Source organism: Bidens hawaiensis, unplaced genomic scaffold (genome assembly GCF_021521415.1).
Source record: "Bidens hawaiensis isolate Kalapana, Puna unplaced genomic scaffold, B.hawaiensis_p1.1 tig00027996_1, whole genome shotgun sequence".
Classification (NCBI taxonomy): Eukaryota; Viridiplantae; Streptophyta; class Magnoliopsida; order Asterales; family Asteraceae; genus Bidens; species Bidens hawaiensis.
Genome location: NW_027494539.1, coordinates 171,870 through 193,831, shown reverse-complemented (window position 1 = coordinate 193,831; position 21,962 = coordinate 171,870). Strand labels below are relative to the sequence as shown.

The window sequence follows — 21,962 nt, the reverse complement described above, 5'->3', positions numbered from 1 at the left end:
GGTTGTTTTTCCCAACAAGCTTAAATGATTGAGTGCCTCTGAATTGTTGCAACCCTAATTTACAATATGCATTCCTCTAATTGATTATATAAATATATAACACACAATTATAATTTTAAGTCATTAAGTTAATGACAGTCGAGCCTGACTCGTTTAATTTGCTCGACCACAATCTTGACCAGTAAATTTACAAAGAAAAATTAGTGAAAACGGATGTGATGTTAATTAATATACTCAGTGGATAGTGAAAACTACGCACCATGATCTAACAAGCTACCCTTCTTAAGAGCTAGTGTTTTAAGTATTGGTACCTAAACACAATATCAATATACGCGTATTGGAACGAACACAACCCCAGTACAATTTATATGCCTCTAACTGATTGTATAAATATATAACACACAATTATATTTTAAAGTCATTAAGTTAATGACAGTCGAGCCTGACTCGTTTAATTTGCTCGACCGCAATCTTGACCAGTTAAATTTACAGTGAAAAATTAGTGAAAACGGATGTGATACTCTTAACAACTAGTGTTTTAAGTATTGGGGAGTGAAAAATGCGCACCGTGATCTAACAAGGTGCTCTTAAGAACTAGTGTTTTATGTATTGGCACCTAAACATAATACGAATATACGCGTATTGGAAAGAACACAACCCGTCATTTAACTTGAAATTTTTATATTTGGCATATTAATACTTAGGCAATGTGTAGTGGGCGTGGATTTTGGGCGACAATAAGGTTTTGGGGGGGCAACAAAAACCCACCCCCCCCCCCCCCCCCCCCCCCCCCCGCGGCAACAAAAGGGGGCAAAATGTGTGGGGGTAGGTGACATAATTTTGTCCATGGGTTGTGTTTGGGAAATATTATTATTATAATATGTGTGTGTGAAATATATATATATATAATGGGCTACAACACCATTGCACCCATAACACAAAAATCCATTCTTTGCTGACTGGGCGTCACATGACACAAATTGCCCAATTTTGTAACTCCTCCAGTACACATAGTCTTAGGCTCTTAGAGCATCCACAACAAGCTCCATCTTCCTAGGTCCGGATCTACGTGGCGGACGGCAAACTCAAGAAAAGCCAAGTGCACCATTGTGGAGAGAGGTCTTTGAGAGGAAAATTTGCTGTTGCAAACTTGAAACAAACTTTAGGAGGCACCTTCACTCTCTTTCTCTATCTCACATACATATACATATATATATACACACACACATTATATGTGTATAACTTTAATAATTTTTAATAGGTTTGTAGATGTTTGTTGTTGTGGAAAAAAGTAAAGTTTTTGGGAAAAGTTTGGAATTTGATGTTGCGATATATATACGCACACATTATATGTGTATAACTTTAATAATTTTTAATAGGTTTGTAGATGTTTGTTGTTGTGAAAAAAAGTAAAGTTTTTGGGAAAAGTTTGGAATTTGATGTTGCGACATATACACATACACACATTATATGTGTATAACTTTAATAATTTTTAATAGGTTTGTAGATGTTTGTTGTTGTGGAAAAAAGTAAAGTTTTTAAAAAAAGTTTGGAATTTGATGTTGCGATAATGTGACGGTTTGTGAATGTTTGTTGGTATAGATGCTCTTACCAAACAATTGTGACTTATCTAGAGATGAGAAGTGATGACAAATAGAACAAATCAACGTGATACAAACCTAATCAAATTTTAATTTTAAAAATGGGACCCACAAAAAATCAAAATATGGGTCGACCGGCTACTATTACCATTTCCTCTTTTGTTCTACACATAAACAAAACAATAAAATATAACCCGTATTATTATTATGAATCTATGATCATATAATATTCCAGATATATAGAAACGTAAAGAAACCAATAGGCCAGCAGGCCATCACCCATTGGACACCAATACAAAAAATTCCTCAAACATGTCGTCACATGGTCCCAAACACACCCAATGACGTTCGTATATGCGTCATTCCGTTGACGTTCAAGTCTTCTCTTGTGTATATTATATAAAGTTATAAACCACCACCAACCCTCTATACAAATTACCACAAAAAGTAAAAAAACAACCATGCAAGCCGGTAAAGATGCAATCCTTGTAAACAAACTGGTGGATGAAAACGCAGTGATGGTGTTCGGGCAACGCGGGTGTTGCATGTGTCATGTGGTGAGGTTATTATTATTAGGGTTAGGTGTGAATCCTACAATTTCAGCTGTGGATGAAGAGGATGTTGTTGATGTGATCAGTCGGTTGTCGAAGATATCCGGTGAGTTGGTTGTTGAGTTTCCGGTGGTGTTCGTGGGTGGGAAGTTGTTTGGTGGGTTGGAAAAGTTGGTGGCGACACATATTTCCGGTGAACTTGTTCCATTGTTGAAGGATGCTAAGGCTCTTTGGCTTTGACTTTATGACTTGTAGTTTTGTTTTGTTATATGTTATTATTATATTTATATTATGTATATTAGTTTTGATAAGTGTATGAAGTTTCTCAATGTAAAGCAGCCTTTTCATACTTCTTTCCTTTGTGTGGATTGAATCATCAAATACTTAATTACATATTTTTTGCAATTGAAAATGATAACTTTTTAAATCCTAGTTTAATCATGACTTTAATGTGAAAAGAACAAGATTCTTTCGTTGAAAACTATTGGTAAACCAGTCATGAAGGAATATTACATGGGGTGAACGCTATGGACGTGTCAGAATTCTAAACATTGTATCATCCGGTTGCCCGGTTGGTGGCTAGTGAGTCAGTGATAGGAACGAAGTCTCTTAAACATTCAAAGATCCTAGGTTTAAAACCCGTGACTAAATAAAAAGAAGTGTAAACAATAAACATTGCTAAATCTGTGCAATTACATCAAACTATATGTTAATATAAATATAGTTCATGTATCATGCTTGCTTAATATGCATGCATGTTATTCTTTCATAAACGCCAATACATTTGGTTTCATTCCTACCCAAAAAAGTTGTTAATAAGTATCATATTTACTTCTTAGATCTAGGTTCCTCACTCCATTCTAAACCTAACCCTCGAAATATCTGAATATTCGGATATCATAATTTTCCACCTAACTAATCTTTTTTTCTAACCCTATTGAAACTTTCGGTTCTCGTATTTGCTGGTTGTATCAAAAGGGAGATGAGTTCGTAACTCAAAAAAAGGTATAGGAAGAAAGGATATGGAGTGACTTAAACACACCAAGTGTCACATAATAGGTTAATGTTGTTTTGAAGTACATTTAACTTCGTTATGAATTCTAGTAACTTTCAATAAGAGATTACTTCTTGCTACAATTACATGTTCCCTAGTCCCTACCAGTAGTGGTAATTGATAAAACAACCCAAGAACACTTTGAGTTGATGGTAATTTTGAAAGACCAAGAAGAGATCGAATTAAGAACAATCATGAATCCACGGCTGTTAAGTTTTAGATAGAAAAAAAGAAAAAAGAAAAACAAGAGAACTTTAAATCAAGAACAATTTGAGTTGAGGGTTTGAATCTTATTATTGACTCAAGCTTGAGAAGAAAAGTAAAGAAAGGTAATATTTGGTTTGAATTGAACAGGAAAAAGTTAGTTGATTTGGCTTGGGTTATACATACACCAAGTAGGTTATTCATACATCAGGAGAACCTATACGAGTCGTATAGGGTCTATACGACTAGTATATATGCATAGTCAAGTCATTTTCAATTAGGAAGTGTCATGTTTTATTCCTTTGTATCGTATAGACCCTATACGAGCCATATAGGCCTATACGACTCTTATAAGGATTTTTTTTTAAACTTTAAAATTACAAATTATTAAAACTTAAAACACTTCTTTATATTATTTTCATTAGATTCTTAAATCCCAATATTACAATTAGTCAAACAACTTTCTATAGAAAATCATAAATCATCAAACAAATCTATCATGTTTTAGGCTTATATCCTGATGTACAATCAGCCATACAACTTTTGGTATTATCTTACAAAGCAACACACATATCTTACATGGTTGGAGAAAAAAAGTTAATATCAGGTCTATACAGATCGTATACCACCTATACGAGTCGTATAGACCAGAAAATAATTATAAATCTCTTGTCAAAGTACAGGCTGACATATTGTATATATAAGTCGTATAGACCCTATACGGGTCTTATAGGTTAGAGACGTTACGTGGGCTATACGAGCTGGAAAATCTATATGGCTCGTATAGGGTCTATACGGCTCGTATAGACTGCAAAAAACTGTCACACTATCACCTTCGCACGCATGTCAATATATTAAGGTTATACGACTCATATAGGCCTTATATTAGCCGTATAGCCTTATTCACACCAGGAGGCTGGTGTTTGTATATAACCACCCGTTGATTTAATCTTCACTGGACAAATAACTGGAGCACTTCGTTTTGAATCGGTGAAATGACGATCACCGGAAGCTCAAAAGCCATTTTGTGAAATCTAAAGACAGCTAATGTGAATGTATCATATACGAAGAAATGCATAAAAAAGTATGACATGACTTGTGATTATACTAATACTAGTTTGATCCTCCCGTGTTACGGGAGTTTATTTAAAGTTTTGTTTTTAATTGTTTTGCTATTTTATAATGATTATTTTATTTTTTTAACGTAGTTTTGTTTTAATTTAATACATATATATTAGTTTGTTATTATATTTTTTAACGCCTGGGTTTTATCAGTTGAGATGTTTAGGTTTTTTAGATTTTTAACGAACAAACATAAATGAACACGAGCATGTTGATTTTTTAAAATGTACAAACATGAATACAAATATTTGTCTAATGAAAAAAGAGACGTTGATGTAGTTGACGATGGTTGGTAGTATTGGAAGTTAACTGACGATGGAGATGATAGACCAACAACGAAGAACATGTAAAACAGATAAATTAAATTAGGGTTTGATAATGAAAGTGTTTATCAATAAATGAGATCGTATAACTCATTTGAGGGCTTTTAGAGTTTGGTAAGACACATAACCCGTGAAAATTATTCTTTGATAATTAAGGGGTTATTTCACAAATAAATGAGATGTTATAACCCGTTTAAGGATTATCCGGGTTTGGTGAGACCCATAACCCGTGAAAATTATTGTTTGCTTATGAAATAGTTTTACAAATAAATGAGATGTTATAACCCATTTAATGACTATCCGGGTTTGGTAAGACCCATACCCGCGAATTCGGGTCAAATGCATGAGAAGCCTCCATTTATAAATCAAGCAATCTGGTGGCTCTAGAGAATGGGGGAGCAACCTGAGAGCGACACTTAGGATTTTATGGTAGACAATTATATAAATAGTTAGATTCGAATTACAATGTCCCCCTTTCGGCAACATGTCTTTTGCGAGATTCTCTGACGAAGCAGCTCAGACATGTTAACGGAGATCAACTCATACCACTTAGCCAACCCTTCATGCTTCATATCTAACCTTCACAAAGATTTTATGAGTAAATTAGAGCCAATCCAAATCCATGAGTAGATTCCAAGTGACGGGTGAGACCCATTTGTATATGGAAGGAGAGGAAGCAATTTTGCTACCTATCGAAACTTGACAGTGGGTGATATATAGGTGATGGCTGCCGGAAAACTGAGTGGACCGTGTGGTGGTTGTCTGCAAAAAATTGCGAGGAAGGAATCAGGGCCGGCTTCGAAAAGTCGAAAAATTTTTTGGGCCAAATGCGAATTTTTTTTGACCTTAAGTAAATGAACATTTTGTTGGGTTTAAATAATTTAATTATAAATGAGCTTACTTGATTATGATTTAAGTAAAAGAAACATTGATTATACACATGTTTTTGATAAAAATACATATAATTTAAAAAAAAAAATTTCGGGCCTAGAGGGGTGTCGGGCCTGTGGCCGTCGACTACCCTGTCATGCCTCAATGACGGCCCTATAAGGGATAAGGATAGGGGTGATACCCCCCCCCCCTCGTCTCAAATTTCTATGTTATATTTTTTAATAATAGTAATAATAATATATTGTTTCTAAAATTCTTATTTAAATAAATATATAAAAAGACAATTTTAACCCACATTAAACAGCTAAAATAATAATTGAGTTAACGATTTGGATGTACATGAAAAAAAAATTGAAAACCTCAATGGCCTAGTCGCACAAAATAAACTATTTGAACTAAAGTTTAAAAAATGATCAAACCTTAAGGACAAATTTAGCACTTTACTCTAATTAGAGTAAAGTGCTAAAATTGTCCTTAAATTGACGAATCATGTCTATGTGATTATCCATTTGATAGAAAGTATATTGTTCAGTTCATTGCATTACCTGAAACTGAAATATAGTCACCCTTTCTCCTATTGAGTTTACAAGTTACATTGAATCGTTTTCTGAAAGTATTGTCATAATTAAATCTTTTGAACTGTTTGACATCGTCCGTCCACATTAAACTAATTGGGTTAAGTGCTAAAACCGTCCTTGAGGTTTGGTTATTTTTGTGACTTTTGTCCAAAGAGTTATTTGGTGCAATTGAACCATTGAGGTTTCTTATTTATCGTCAATTACGTCCAAATCGCTAACTCCGTTAAATTGTATCGTTAAGTCAGGGTAGATCCATTTTTGTCTTTTCTCCTTTTTTCACTACCCTATAACACCTGCACTTCCAGCAACATGTCTTTTGTGAGATTCTTCGACGAAGCAGCTCAGACATGTTAACCGAGAGAACTCAAACCACATAGCCAACCCTTCATATCCAACCTTGACGAAGCTTTTATGATTAAATCAGAGCCAATCCATGACCAAATTCAAAGTGATGGGTGAGGCCCATTCGTCTTAAATTTCTAAATTTTATTTTTATAATAATAGTAATAATGGTAATATATGTTATAAAGCACCGACGGTTTCACTTTTTGTATGACACAAATTTCAAACCAATAATATATGGTTGTCCCCCTAAATAGTGTATATGAATAGTAGTTTTTGGTATTATAAATAGCGTGCGTTTGTAACGAAGGTTGATATACCAGTAGAATCAATAATTCTCACATATCTTTACTCACTTGTTTCTTAGTTAAAAACTTCAATTATCACTTCAATAATCTTGTTATAATTAGAGCTAATATTATAACACGTTATCAGCACGAGCCGCTTATATCCTAATCAAGAAAGGTAATAGACACAAAGGTATCTACATAAGCATCATAAACACTTCTTTAATTATGTACATCGGAAATACATTTATGCATATACATATACTAAGTAACATACTAAGTAATAGCAATAATGTGTATAAACATTGTTATTAAAATTTGATAACTATTCTAACTTTTATTTATATATGCACACTAATATCTCATTTAGAAGTTAGATTTATTTACACTAACAATTCTATTCTTATTATTGTGCATACTAATTATATATTTTATAAAATAAACTGTATTTAATATCTTATTTATTATCTTACTTTAAAATAATTAATATTATATATATATACACACACACACATACAAACGGTAATGTTACCGTTAAAAACGGTAATATAACCGTTGTAAAAAGGTTATAAATTTTCACTATAAATAACAAATTATCAACTCCATTTCATTTACAACAAACATTCTTCTTCTTAAGATTATTCAAGATAAAGCTTTCAAGATGATTCATCCAATTTTAATGTTAACTACCTTAATGGTGATAATCTTATTGTTCTTAATTTGTAATCTCCCACCTAGAGAGTTTAATCTTTTCTTTTTCCTTTATCTATTTATAGCTCTACCTTTGTATTTTCTTTCAATTTTAATAAGTATGTAATCCTAATATTTATCTTATTTGTGTTTAGTAACAAAATGTCAAATATCTCAAAACTCGAATTCTCTGCACTCAACATTTCTGGAGATAACTATATGTCTTGGACAGCAAATGTCAAAAGACATTTGAAATCACTGGATGTGTTAGATACAATCCAAGAAGACAATGATTGCTCTGACCAGGATAAAGCAAGAGCTGATGTTTTCATCCATAAACATATTGATGAATTACTACAACATGAGTATTTTAATTGTGATAACCCATATATGATATGAGAAGATTTGAAAAGAAGATTTGGTCATCTAAGGGAAGTTTTACTTCCTACTTCTAGAGATGAATGGAACAGTCTTAGGTTCCAATATTTTAAGAGGGTAAATGATTACACCTCTGCTTTATACCGAATTTGCTCAAAGTTAGAATTTTGTGGGTATCCCGTAACAGAGGAAGAAAAGTTAGAGAAAACTTTCTCCACGTTTCATGCATCTTGCAAACACATTATCGTTTGCAGAATTTTAGGAGATACTCTGATCTAAATGCATTACTCCTTGTAGCAGAGAAAAATAATGAACTACTGATGAAAAATCATCAATCTCGTCCCACGGGTTCATTAGCAATACCAGAAGCACATGTTGCTCACAAAAATTCTCATAAAAATTCTGGTCATAAATGGGAACAAAGTCGAGGACGAGGCCGTGGACGTGGCCGTGGTCATTTTGACAAAAGGCATTTTAATGATCGTAAGCATTCATTTAAATGAAACAATAATTCTTACGGTCGTGGCCGTGGCCGTGGTCGTAACCAGAGAGCCAATAATTATCATGTCCCACTCAATACCAATTCCAACCACCAAAATAAATGGAATGAAGCTGGAAGGTCCGAAAACAATGGCACTTCATGTTTTAGATCTGGAAGTACAAACCACTGGGTAAAGGCTTGTCGCACAGCTCCACATCTGTGTGAACTGTACCAAGCCTCCCTAAAAGGAAAAGAGAAAGAAGTGAACCATGTTGATAACTTTAATAATATCAATGCTGAACTGAGCGTTGAAGACTTTGAGGTGGAACTATGAAACAAAGTTGCTTGACGACTATAATTAGATGCAATTATTAAGTGTGTTCCCATTATCTTTAATTATGTAGTTCCTCTTTCATGTACTGCTTGTGTTTCAATTAAATAAAGTTCTTATTAAAATATCATATGTCTTCGTTATACACTTATTATTTTTCTTAATATTTTTCAAGATTTAAAATGAAAATCACTGGAGCACAAGATCAAACAAATAAAGAAGATATATGTATAGCGGATAGTGGAGCCACGCATACTATACTTAGATCTAAAAAATATTTTCATAAACTGAAATCGACAAAAGGGATCATCAATACGATATCAGGTCCTACAAACTTGATAGAAGGAGTGGGAAAAGCTAATTTAGCATTACCAAATGGTACAGAGCTCAAAATAGAAAATGCTTTATTTTCCCCAAAATCAACAAGAAATTTGTTGGGTTTCAAAAACATATATCATAACGGATATGATACTCAGTCAAGGACTGTTAATAATGAAAAATATTTGCATATCATAAGCAAAGATCAGATATTGGAAAAATTGTCGATACTCCATTCTGGTTTGCATTATACATATATAAATGTGCCTCAAGCACATATGACAGTCAAAGAAAATTTTTACGATTATGGTATCATAAACTTATGGCATGACAGATTAGGCCATCCAGGATCCACAATGATGAAAAGGATCATTGAAAATACACATGGGCATCCACTGAAGGTCAAAAGATCAACAAAATAGATAAAATATCTCAATGTACATCTTGTTCTCTTGGCAAATTAATTACAAGGCCTTCGCTATTAAAAGTCGATAAAGAAACACCAATGTTTCTTGAAAGAATTCAAGGTGACATATGTGGACCAATTCATCCACCATGCGGACCATTTAGATACTTCATGGTCTTAATAGACGCATCCAGCAGATGGTCTAATATCTCTTTATTATCGACTCGTAATGTTGCTTTTGCAAAATTTCTTGCTCAAATTATCAAATTACGTGCACATTTTCCCGATTATACCATTAAAAGACTAAGGCTTGATAATGCGGGAGAATTTACATCATATGCTTTTGATGATTATTGCATGTCTGTGGGGATTTTTGTAGAACACCATGTTGCTCATGTACACACACAAAATGGCTTAGCCAAGTCGTTGATCAAACGCCTACAGCTAATAGCTAGACCATTAATAATGAGGACAAAACTCCCTGTTTCTATTTGGGGTCATGCAATTATGCATGCTGATCATTAATTCGTGTGAGACCAAGTGCAAATCATAAATACTCTCCCACACAACTAGTTTCTGGAAATGAGTCAAATATCTCTCACCTTAGAATTTTTGGGTTTGCTGTGTATGTTCCTATTGCACCGCCACAACGCACAAAAATGGGTCCCTAAAGAAGGTTGGGAATATATGTTGGATATGAAACGTCTTCCATCATAAGATACCTTGAACCTTTAACAGGTGATGTATTTACCAGTACGTTTTGCTGATTGTTATTTTAACGAAACAATGTTCCCAGCATTAGGGGGAGAAATGAAAAAGCAAGAAAGAGATATATCATGGTGTGTACCATCATTGTTACACCTAGACCCAAGATCAAAACAAAGTGAGACAGATGTTCAAAAAATAATACATCTATAAGAAATTGCCAATCAGTTACCTGATGCATTTACTGATATAAACAGGGTCACTAAATCTCATATACCAGCTGCTAATGCTCCAGCTCGAGTTGAGATTCCAATCAAGCAAAACCATAATAATGCACCTCATGAATCCCAAAAACGTTTAAAACGTGAAAGGCCAATCGGTTCAAAGGATAAAAATCCTCGAAAAAGAAAGGGATCTGAAAAGGATACTGACCCTAAGGAAACCTTCCCTCAGGAAAGAATAAATGATATAATATTTCCTCATGAAGAAATAAATGATTCCTATAAAGAATTGTCAATCAACTATGGTTAATCACATATAATGTGGGATCGAGATGAAATGGAAAATATTGATGATATATTTTCTTATTCTGTGGCAAGTGATATCATGGAAGAAAATGATGACCCTGAACCAAAATCTGTAGATGATTGTAGAAATCGACAAGATTGAAACAAATAGAAAGATGCCATGCAAGCTGAGTTAAATTCTCTAAATAATCGAAAGTGTTTTGGACCTATTGTCATTACACCAAAGTCAATGAAACCTGTAGGATATAAATGGGTTTTTGTGAGAAAACGAAATGAGAAAAATGAAGTTACAAGATATAAAGCAAGACTTGTAGCTCAAGGTTTTTCTCAGAGGCCAGGAATTGACTATGAAGAAACGTATTCTCCTGTTATGGATGCTATTACGTTTAGATATTTAATCAGCTTAGCAGTCTCTAAAAAGTTAGAGATGCGTCTTATGGATGTTGTCACAGCTTACTTGTATGGATCACTAGACAATGACATCTATATGAAAATTCCCGAAGGATTTAGACTCCCCGAAGCAATAAGCTCAAAGCCTAAGGAAATGTATTCCATAAAGTTACAAAGATCCTTGTATGGACTGAAACAATCTGGAAGGATGTGGTACAATCGTTTGAGTGATTATTTGGTAAGCAAAGGATATACAAATAATCTTATTTTTCCATGCGTCTTCATCAAGAAGACAACATCAGGATATATGATCATAGCTGTGTATGTTGATAATCTCAATTTAATTGGGACACAAAAGGAAATTAATGAAGCGATTGCTCTTTTAAAGAAAGAATTTGAAATGAAAGACCTTGGAAAAACCAAATATTGTCTTGGTTTACAAATTGAGCATATGCAAAATGGGATACTTGTGCATCAGTCAACTTACACTGAGAAACTCTTAAAGCGTTACAATATGGACAAAGCAAATCCTTTAAGCACACCGATGGTTGTTAGATCACTCAATGTTGACAATGATCCATTTCGTCCTTGCGAAGATAATGAAGAGATTCTTGGTCCCGAAGTACCATACCTCAGTGCAATTGGAGCACTTATGTATCTTACTAACTGTACAAGACCTGACATTTCTTTTGCAGTTAATTTATTGGCAAGATTCAGTTCATCCCCTACTAAAAGACATTGGAATGGCATTAAATATATTTTTCGGTATTTAAAAGGAACTGCTGATTTAGGTTTATTTTATCCTAACGAACCAAAAGAAGGGTTAGTTGGTTATGCCGATGCAGGTTATTTATCTGATCCACATAAAGCAAAATCTCAAACTGGATACGTATTTAAGAATGGAGGAACTGCGATTTCATGGCGTTCTCAGAAACAAACACTCATTGCAACATCTTCAAATCATGCTGAAGTCATTGCATTGCATGAAGCTTCAAGAGAATGTTTATGGTTAAGATCTATGTCATGACACATATTGATTTCTTGTGGACTAGAGAAAGATCGAATCTTAACTCCTATCTATGAAGATAATGCAGCTTGTGTCTCGCAAATGAAGGATGGGTATATCAAAAGTGACAAAACAAAGCATATACCACCAAGATATTTTGAGTATACTCGGGACCTTATTAAAGACAATCAGGTTGAGATGAGATATGTCCAATCCAGCAACAATTCAGCAAATCTTTTCAAAAAGGCACTTCCCACAGCAACATTCAAAAAACATGTCCATGATATTGGCATGCGCCATGTACGGACGATGTAACGACCTACAACTTAAGGGGGAGCTATATACTGCACTCTTTTTCCCTTAGCTAAAGCTTTTTCCTATTGGGTTTTTCTTTAGCAAGGTTTTTAATGAGGCGGTACTTCAAGACCCCGAAGTTTTGAAAAAGTGTCATCCAAGGGGGAGTGTTATAAAGCACCGACGCTTTCACTTTTTGTATGACACAAATTTCAAACCAATAATATATGGTTGTCCCCCTAAATAGTGTATATGAATAGTAGTTTTTGGTATTATAAATAGCGTGCGTTTGTAACGAAGGTTGATATGCCAGTAGAATCAATAATTCTCACATATCTTTACTCACTTGTTTCTTAGTTAAAAAGTTCAATTATCACTTCAATAATCTTGTTATAATTAGAGCTAATATTATAACAATATATTGTTTATAATTTCCCTTTTTAAATAAATATATACTAGTTTTGCACCGCCGCTTTGCGGCGGTGCATTGGTATGCACTCGGTTGTTTTGAGCCACGTTAGTTATAATACTGACACTAATTTATATAAAAAAAAATAAGGTCGCCAAACGTAGAAAACAGTAGTGACACTTTTAGCTTTGTTATGGTACTAAAAAAATTAAATTAGTAAATGTCCAGAAGTTTATTACGGCATCGGAACTAAAACAAAAGAAACTCATATTTCTTATGAGAAAAATGTGATATACTTAAAATGACAGGTATTCGGTCAGTAACACCCGAGTATTACAGTGGCGCGTCGATGCCAATCCGATCGGTTTTGGTTATGTTTGTTACGTTATTTGATAAAAAAAATAACCTATCTAAAATGATGTTTATTCGGTCAGTAAAACCTGTGCAAGTTAGCGTGAATTTGATCGATTTTGGTTGCATTCATTACGGTCTATGATAAAAAAAACATATTTAAAATGACGTTTATTTAGTCAATAAAACTCAGGGGTTGCATCAGCGAGTCAACGTTAATTCGTTTTATTTCAATTACATTCGTTACAGTAACGACACTAAACAATTTACATGTTTAAAGATTAAAATAACAATGAAACAATAACAAAATAAAAAATGCCAAAAAGATGAAAACCATTAAAAAAAACATGTAAGTGGTAGAGGGTGAGATGACAACAAAATTGGTACAACATAATAAGCATGAAGAACAATTGGGGAAGCAAAATTCTCCCAGTTATATTAATAATGTTATAAATGTATTAATATTATGGTTATCAATACCTAATATATATTAGATTTCTCTTCAAGTTTTCCTATCCTATATATACATCTTATTGTACCTTTGTAATACATACTAAATAATGAAATCTCCATCTTTCTCCCTACATCTCTTTCTCACATGTTTGGCTATTAGGCTTGTTTCACAACACGTTATCAGCACGAAAGTACTCTCACCAAAAACCCTATGCAGCCGCCACCATGGAGTATTCTTTGAGTGATGTCGCTGCCACTAGTTAAAATAGCAAGCCATCTCATAGCAAGCCGTCATGTTAATTTATCACAAATTCGAGGTACTGATTTTCTAACTTAGTTTTGCTCTTTGCACATATTTTGATAAGTGAATATGAATTGGCTTATTTTTTCCCTTTGATAACTATTATATATATATACAATTTGCAACTTTGTTGTGCAATAGAGTTTGTACTTTGTGCTCTTTGTGTTGTACATGAGGTTTGTGTTTTAAGGAGTATGTTTTGTGAATGGATGATTGCATGTTTGATACGTGGCCTCTATGCTTTTTTTCTTTTTGCTTTACTCATATCTATGACAGATATAGACAGGAGAGAGAGACCGAAAGGGTGTTTGGGATTGCTTCTTTAAAATGCTTATTGCTTTTTGGAGAGGCAAAATGTTCAAAATGCCCCTCCAAAAGCACTTAAAAGCACCAATTTTATGCTTTTAGTTGCTTTTGGAGGGACATTTTAAACATTTTGCCTCTCAAAAAAGCAATAAGCATTTTAAAGAAGCAATACCAAACATGCCCCGAGTGCCATGGCAGAGAACAAAACCGCCCAAATAAACGCTAGAGTTGCCTATGACATCCTCTTCACGGTCCCTATCTCCATTCAAGTTATCTTTTTGTGTTTCACCAGCCTGATTTGAACTTTGTTGTTTTGATTTGGTAAACCCTACAGCTCTCATGGCTTAGGGTTTAGGGCTCTGATTGACGGCCATGATTGTTCAACGGTTGCGCTACCTACCTTGCGAAAGAGCGGCTGTGAGTGTAGATGCTCTATTACGGTGTTTCACATATTGATTTTAACTTTGTTGTTTCGATTTTGTTAACCTTGCAGCTCTCATTGTTTTGCTTAGAATGAAGAAGGCTTCGTCCCCAGGCGACCACTGCTTCTAATTTGATGGTTTGTTTTCTGATATTGAAGCTATTGCTTTTTTTGGATTTGTTCTTTGATGTGTCAATTTTCTGCATAATTTTTGTAGATAATTCAATTTCATATTTTAAATACATGAAGCACATAGAGTCATAGAGATGTGATTGTGATAAGCTATACCGGAATATGTTCTTGCATCTCATTTTGGTTACTTTAGCATAGACTCAAAAGCTTTGCGCTAAGGTTAGATAGACCCATACACATGTCATTTTTTAGAAAAATAAAATTATTATTGTGTAGTGATAATTGGCGAGGAAACACACGTATAGGAACTCGAGACTACTACCAGAAGGGTCATGCGTACATTATTAAGGAAGTACTCTGAGATCGAATCGAATAACATGTAGGAATATAAATTGACTCAACAGCTTTGCACCAAGGTTAGATAGACTTATAGACATTTTTTTAATAAAATTAATAGTATCAAAGTGTATTGACAAGTGACGGACACGGTAATTTGCACAGGTATTAGAACTCATAGCACGAACCTGAAGACTTCATACCAAAGGGCTCAAGCGTAAACATGTATTGAAACAAGAAAACTGATCCTTCTTTAAGGTGCCCAATCTCACATCAAAGGGTTTAGTTTGACTTTCAAAGTCAAAATTGTCATATGTAATTGTTTCCTTTTGTAAACTGATCGCTTGAGTTTCAGAGTCAATATTGTCATATGTAACTGGATCCTTTGGTAAACTGACATGGTTTATCAAAGTCGAAGTTGTCATTTGTATTTGGATCTTTTTATTAACTGGTTGTTTGACTTACAAAGTTGTCATATGTCATAGGCTTATTTTCTAAACTTATATGGTTCTATTGCCTTACATGTTCCGGGCCTGACAACACACTTTTCCTCACAAGTCAACTAACTGGTTGGTCAGTTATCGTATCATAAATCCGCTGCAACGCGCGGGGTGATCTTTCTAGTTTTATATAACTATCAACTCCTCTAATTAGTTTATACAATAAAACGAACTTAATGGTTTTATTACATATTATAATCACAAAGATATTTTGCAAATAAAGAATGAGATTTAACTATATATAAAATGATTTCTTAATGGAAAAAGATTCATAATATTTTTATTTATAAGTCCTGATTCCTAAAAAGTTTTTAGGTCATATGAACATAATGAAAAGGAAATTATAATTTATTTAATAGTTATTTTCTTAATGGTACTTAATATATAGTTATAAACGAACTATCTTTAAGAAATAAGAACATTGATTTATTGTTATATGTTATTCTCTCATGTTACTTATATTAAAAGTATTAGAGTGAGAATTACAGTTAGTCACAAATTGTATTGATATATATGTTTATTTGCATTTAAATGTGTTGTTAGGATTGCGAGAAAGTGATATAAACCATGAAACTTATTTAGTTTTTTTTCCAATGAATTTAAATGCATTATGATTCTAATATATGTTGTTTCTTTTTATGATTTGGAAGGAGTCACTATTTTGGTTTATTGATAAATATATAAGTTAAAAGGAAATTCTCTTAATATGTCTAAATTTATAGGATCTAGAAAAAGATTTTTCATATTTCATGGAAATTATTGGAAGTTTGGAAATGGTGTTGTGACTCAAATCTGTTTTATTATTTTTCCTCGTAACCATTGTTATTTTAAAAATTTTAATTTATTGTTTATATTGACGCTCAAAATGGAGAAAATTGAATGTAAATAAATATATAGATTGGTGTGGGTAACCAGTTAATTATAAAGTTATTATCTTTAATTACTTTTATCGTATGATTATGTGTTTTATATTGTTACCTTTTTATCATACAAAAGCATATACTTGAGCATGCAATTATTTTTAGAAATAATGGCGGGTGGTTATGAATTTATCATTCAAAGTAATTTTACTTAATAAGACGTCCAATTATGCATATGTAAAAATGTTTTTGGGCTTATGAAAGAGATGTTTTGCCATCTACCATTTATGATGACTCTTTTATGTTTTAATACGAGTATTTGATGAATACACATTATAGAAACACATATATTAAACATTCTCTTACTATTAGAATTACACATAAGTATTAAATTGTAGTTGATAACTAAATCTATCTATGTATTTGAATTTATGTGTCCTTTGTATGCTGTATGATATTATATACTCCGTATTGTATTGTACTATATATTATTTATACATAAACCAACTAATGTATGATACTTTTTACTTGATTTGTGACGATTTTTAAACTGAGATGTCTACTTTTGACATTAAGTTTGTTTCATGAATTTGAGAATAAGAATATGAGCATGCATACATATTGTTGCAATGTTTGTGGTCATTTGTTATTTGTTTGTGTTTCAAGAGAGATATTTGTATATAATTTGACTTGATATATTGGTTAGTATTTATTATTTATATGTATATAGTGCTAAAAAGAACAACTACGCAAAATTTATGATCGATTATTAACTACTCTTATAAAAGAGTAAGTATGTATTGATATGACACTCGAAGTCTCATATTAATTAAACTTTGTTAGATTTAAGACCTACACTTCTTACACTCAAAGTGTCATATAATTACTTCTTTATTGACACAATGTGAAGAGGATATTATTTATGTGGAAAAAACCGGATGACATAACTTTTGTTTGTCACGCCTCATTTATGCTCCAGATATATCAATATTATTAAAAAAGTATGAAGTGTTTGAGACGTGTTCATATTCATTAGTCCAAGAAAATACTAAAAGCCATGAAAATGGTTTGGTTTTACTCCATTCCCCAAATAAATGCGAATATATATTAATCATTGTGATCATGGACAAAATTGAGAAGATTTCTAGTGATGGTCATATTAATAAAAGAGATCGACCATCAAATTTTTATAATGTTCATGTTGATAATGCGATCAACCATCAGAAGTGACAACGGGATTGATCATATAGGTGGAAATATAAAAGTGAAATCACATGATCACTTGAGAAAGGTAATACAATGTTCTCATATTTAACTATTTGCATTAAAGAAGCATAATGCATATATGATCATAAACATGAAGTTTATGGATCATGATTATCTTGGCATGATCGGTTCGACCACACCGAGTCAATGATGTGAAATTTATTGAGGAACCAAAAGATTCTTCATAATAATTATACATGTAATATTGCTCTCAAGGGAAATTATTTATTTACCAACTGAAGGAGAGTGTGAATCCCTAACTGTTATGGAATTGAGAAAAGGATACACATATCCTAACATGATACCATTTAGTGTTTTCAAAATCGATGCATCGTCTAAATGGTTATCAAGATCCCAACTTCATGTTTGCATGATCTATGACTTAGCTAATAAGATAGCAAGCATATTATTCCAACTTGGTATACTTACATTTGGTTATAATAATGATTTTTATTCCCAAGTTAATAATGATCATTGGAATAAGTGTTGAACTTTATAACAAATTATGTTTTTACATAATTTGTTTTGTTAAAGACGATTACTGTCTGTAATTGGTTGTAAAGGCAATTATCATGAGAGCAAGGGTTCATGTTTGTATTTGAGTACATATGATTTTACATGTCTTTAAACCAATTCACATCAAGACAACAAGTAAGTTTTGATACTTCCTCCCCATTGCAATTGGTTTTTTGTCAGTAACCAAATATTTCTCATCTAATATTTCGTATGTGTTATACATTGAAATTAATCCACCACAAGACACAAAGATAAGACCACAAAGGAAGTTGGGAATTTATGTTGGTATTAAATATTATATATGATTAAATACTTAGAGCCATTAATGAGATATTTGTTTGTGGCTCATTGGTCTTCACTTTAGTGAATCGATGTTCCCAACATCAGGGGGAGATATAAGGCAGTTGGAAAATGAATTTAGTTGGAATGAATTATCATTGATCCTCAAACTAAATAATATAAACTAAAATTTCAAAGGACAATTCATGTATTAAGATTAGCGAATCAATTACCAGACGATTCACTGACCAAAATAGAGTGTCTATCTAAGACATATATACCAACTGCTAATGATCCAATTAAAGTTGTGTGAGAAGGACAAGCGCATATTGGTAATGAGCCTAATACACGTGTGTAACATGGTACACCAATCGATTCCAAAAGTAAAATTTCCTCGAAAATTGGAGCAAGTAATAAAGATGGTCAAGTCGAGGTACAATAAAAAGGTCTATAAAAAGACATTAGACATGATGGTTCTTGAAAAACCTCAGATACCTGAAAACAAAGAGTTCTTAGTAAATTATATTGTATCATGTCTATAAAGATATATGGAATCGAAATAAAGTCGACGTCACTATACTTTTATATATTAGCGCTTGAAATGATGATGATGAGGATCAAGATTCTAAATCTGCCTATAAAATGATTGGCCAAAGTGGAAAGACGCAAACATGGCAGAGTTGAATTCTCTAAATAACGGAAAGTTTGTTAGACCAGCAGTCCGCACAACTAAAGTTGTAAAATGTATTAGAATCAAACGGGTATTTTATACAAGTTATGAAAGTTCACTTAAATGATATAAGACAAAATTGGTGGCACAATGATTTTGAAAAGACCCATGATTGATTAAATATGAGGAGACACATTCTCCAATGGTGGAAGCAATGATTTTCCTATAACTAAACAGTCTGGTAATATAAAGAGAGAATTGATACGCGTCCAATAAATATTGTTATTCAGTTGATACTGAGAGTTTACAAGAAAATCTATGAAGGATTTGAATTATCAAATCATGTAAAGTAACTTCTCGAGAACACAATGATTTTTGTGCATAGAGTCATCTTTGAATATGTTACGGTTATTGAATATGTTGAGCATAAATGGGACTCCTGAAGAGTTTTCTAAGGTAGTTGAATATTTGAAAGGCTAATTGATGCATCTTAACGATGGAATTCTTGTGCATCAATAAGCATACACATAGAATAAAATGTACATGATGATTAATAAACAAAGAAATTGTACAATATGGATTTTTGATATGTGATACAAAATGATGTGTTAATGAGCAAGTTTATGCAACAAAAATCTTGAAAAAGTGAATGCGTATGCATAATTTGTCAAGTTGAAAAAAAGTCCATGATGGATTGGCAAATGCATGGATTTATGCTTATTACGTATGGACTAAATTATTTGAATTGAGCTTGGCACAAATCAAGAGAAATTTTGATAAAGAGGGAGATAAGTTGGATATAATTAGTCATACTTTTATCAAAATTTCACTCTTAAAAGGTCATTATAATCATATTTTACAATGATGATGCACATTACACTGAGAGAAACTTATGAGCTTTTAAAGAGAAAATTCTTTTTGAAAGACCTTGTAATAGTGTGATTATTGTTCGACTTATAGTTCGAGTATATGTATAATTATATGTTTATAAATCCATCAAAGTGCATCTAGAAAATGTTGAGACATTTTACCATGGACAAATTGAATTATGTTAGAATGTTAAAGGATGTCTAGCAATGACTTGTCTGTCTAAATATGAATATTATTGGTTCGGAAATACCATAGTTAAATGCATTTGTGCATTATTTTGTACTGTTAGCTATATATGATTATTATTTTCTTTATTTATATTTATTGGCATGTGTTCTAATAGGAGACATCACAACGGGTTAAAGCATATATTTCAGGTATGAAAATATGTGTTTATATTTTATTAACCCATCAAAACAAGTTTGGTTAGTCTTGTTGATGCAGAGAAACACAACCGCATCATAGTGTTTACCAGATGAAGCAATAGAAATTTTCACGTGAAGATCATACAACATCATTCAACTTAAGGATTCAAGCGTCAACGAACGAAGACGCAAATGATTGACTACTACAGTTTTGGGCAACTTTCATAGAAGATCGATACTTACCATTTTGACGAATATATAAATCAGGGGGGGACAATACGCGCTGCACTCTTTTTCCCTTAGCTATGGTTTTGTCCCACTGGGTTTTCCTAGCAAGGTTTTTAATGAGGCAGCATCTCCAAACGTATTAAGTTGATAACCAAGGGGGAGTGTTATAAATGTATTAATATTATGGTTATCAATACCTAATATATATTAGCTTTCTCTCCAAGTTTTCATATCCTATATATACATCTTATTGTACCTTTGTAATACATACTAAATAATGAAATCTCCATCTTTTTCCCTACATTTCTTTCTCACATGTTTGGCTATTAGGCTTGTTTCACAACAAAAAAATAAATTTTACCTTGTGTCACACTAGGCTCCATGGGACCATAGGTGTTACCATAGTTGGTACTTTTTTAAAAAATATATCAAAGTATGTGTTGCGTAGCAGAAGTATTTTTAGATTAAAATATGCATTTATAGAAAATTCGGGATCTAAACACCCTATATTGTCTTACAAAACAAAAAAAATGATAAAATGAAAATTTATATCTTTTATATATTTAAAACCAAACTGAGCCATCGGATACGTCTAACGGCTATATCTTCCATCTTTTAGCACACCTCTCTACTGACTACGTGTAAGACAAATGTTATAAAATACTTCAGTGATAACTGCTAGTGAACACGCTGACAATAAACCATTTGTATAAACCTTTAAATTCACTCGTAACAACTCAGCGGCCCTATAGACAGGCTTACCAAGTATATCACATAGTCAAGCCATAACGGCTTGTAGACCGACACAATTAGAAGGGACATGAAGCTAAGTGTGACGAGGTATATATACCTACCATTCGACCACATATGTATGGATCCAGAAACACATTTATTTAGCCTAAGAGGCAGCGACTACTAAATTTTTAGGCGTCTATAATCCCATGGAAACCTTTGAGTCGTTGAAATGACTCAATTTAATAGTTTAAAAGAGTTAGGCGTATTCACCTTTTGATGAGTTTTTCAATTAACAACTTCTATGTGTTTGATTGACGATTACCTCAGGCCTATAGTTTGATAATAATAATAGTTTAATAATTTATCTAGATTGAATGATCAAGCTTCATACATTTAGTTTGATTTATGGATTTAAACCTTGACAAATATTTGTTTTGATATAACAATCATTTTTATTGAAAGTGATTATTTAAAGTTTTTGGTTC

At 32.7% G+C, this 21,962-nt stretch overlaps 1 protein-coding gene across 1 annotated transcript; it reads left to right on the top strand.

Moving 5' to 3' along the window:
• The first annotated feature begins 2,062 nt into the window (after positions 1 to 2,062).
• Positions 2,063 to 2,392, top strand: LOC143576105 (glutaredoxin-C9-like). Its single transcript, XM_077060290.1, has one exon. It carries the CDS (start codon positions 2,063 to 2,065, stop codon positions 2,390 to 2,392), a length of 330 nt encoding a protein of 109 aa, XP_076916405.1.
• The last annotated feature ends 19,570 nt before the right edge of the window (positions 2,393 to 21,962 follow it).

Coding starts and splice junctions, on each gene's coding strand:
- LOC143576105 (XM_077060290.1), top strand. CDS start 2,063: ATGCAAGCCGGTAAAGATGCAATCCTTGTAAACAAACTGGTGGATGAA.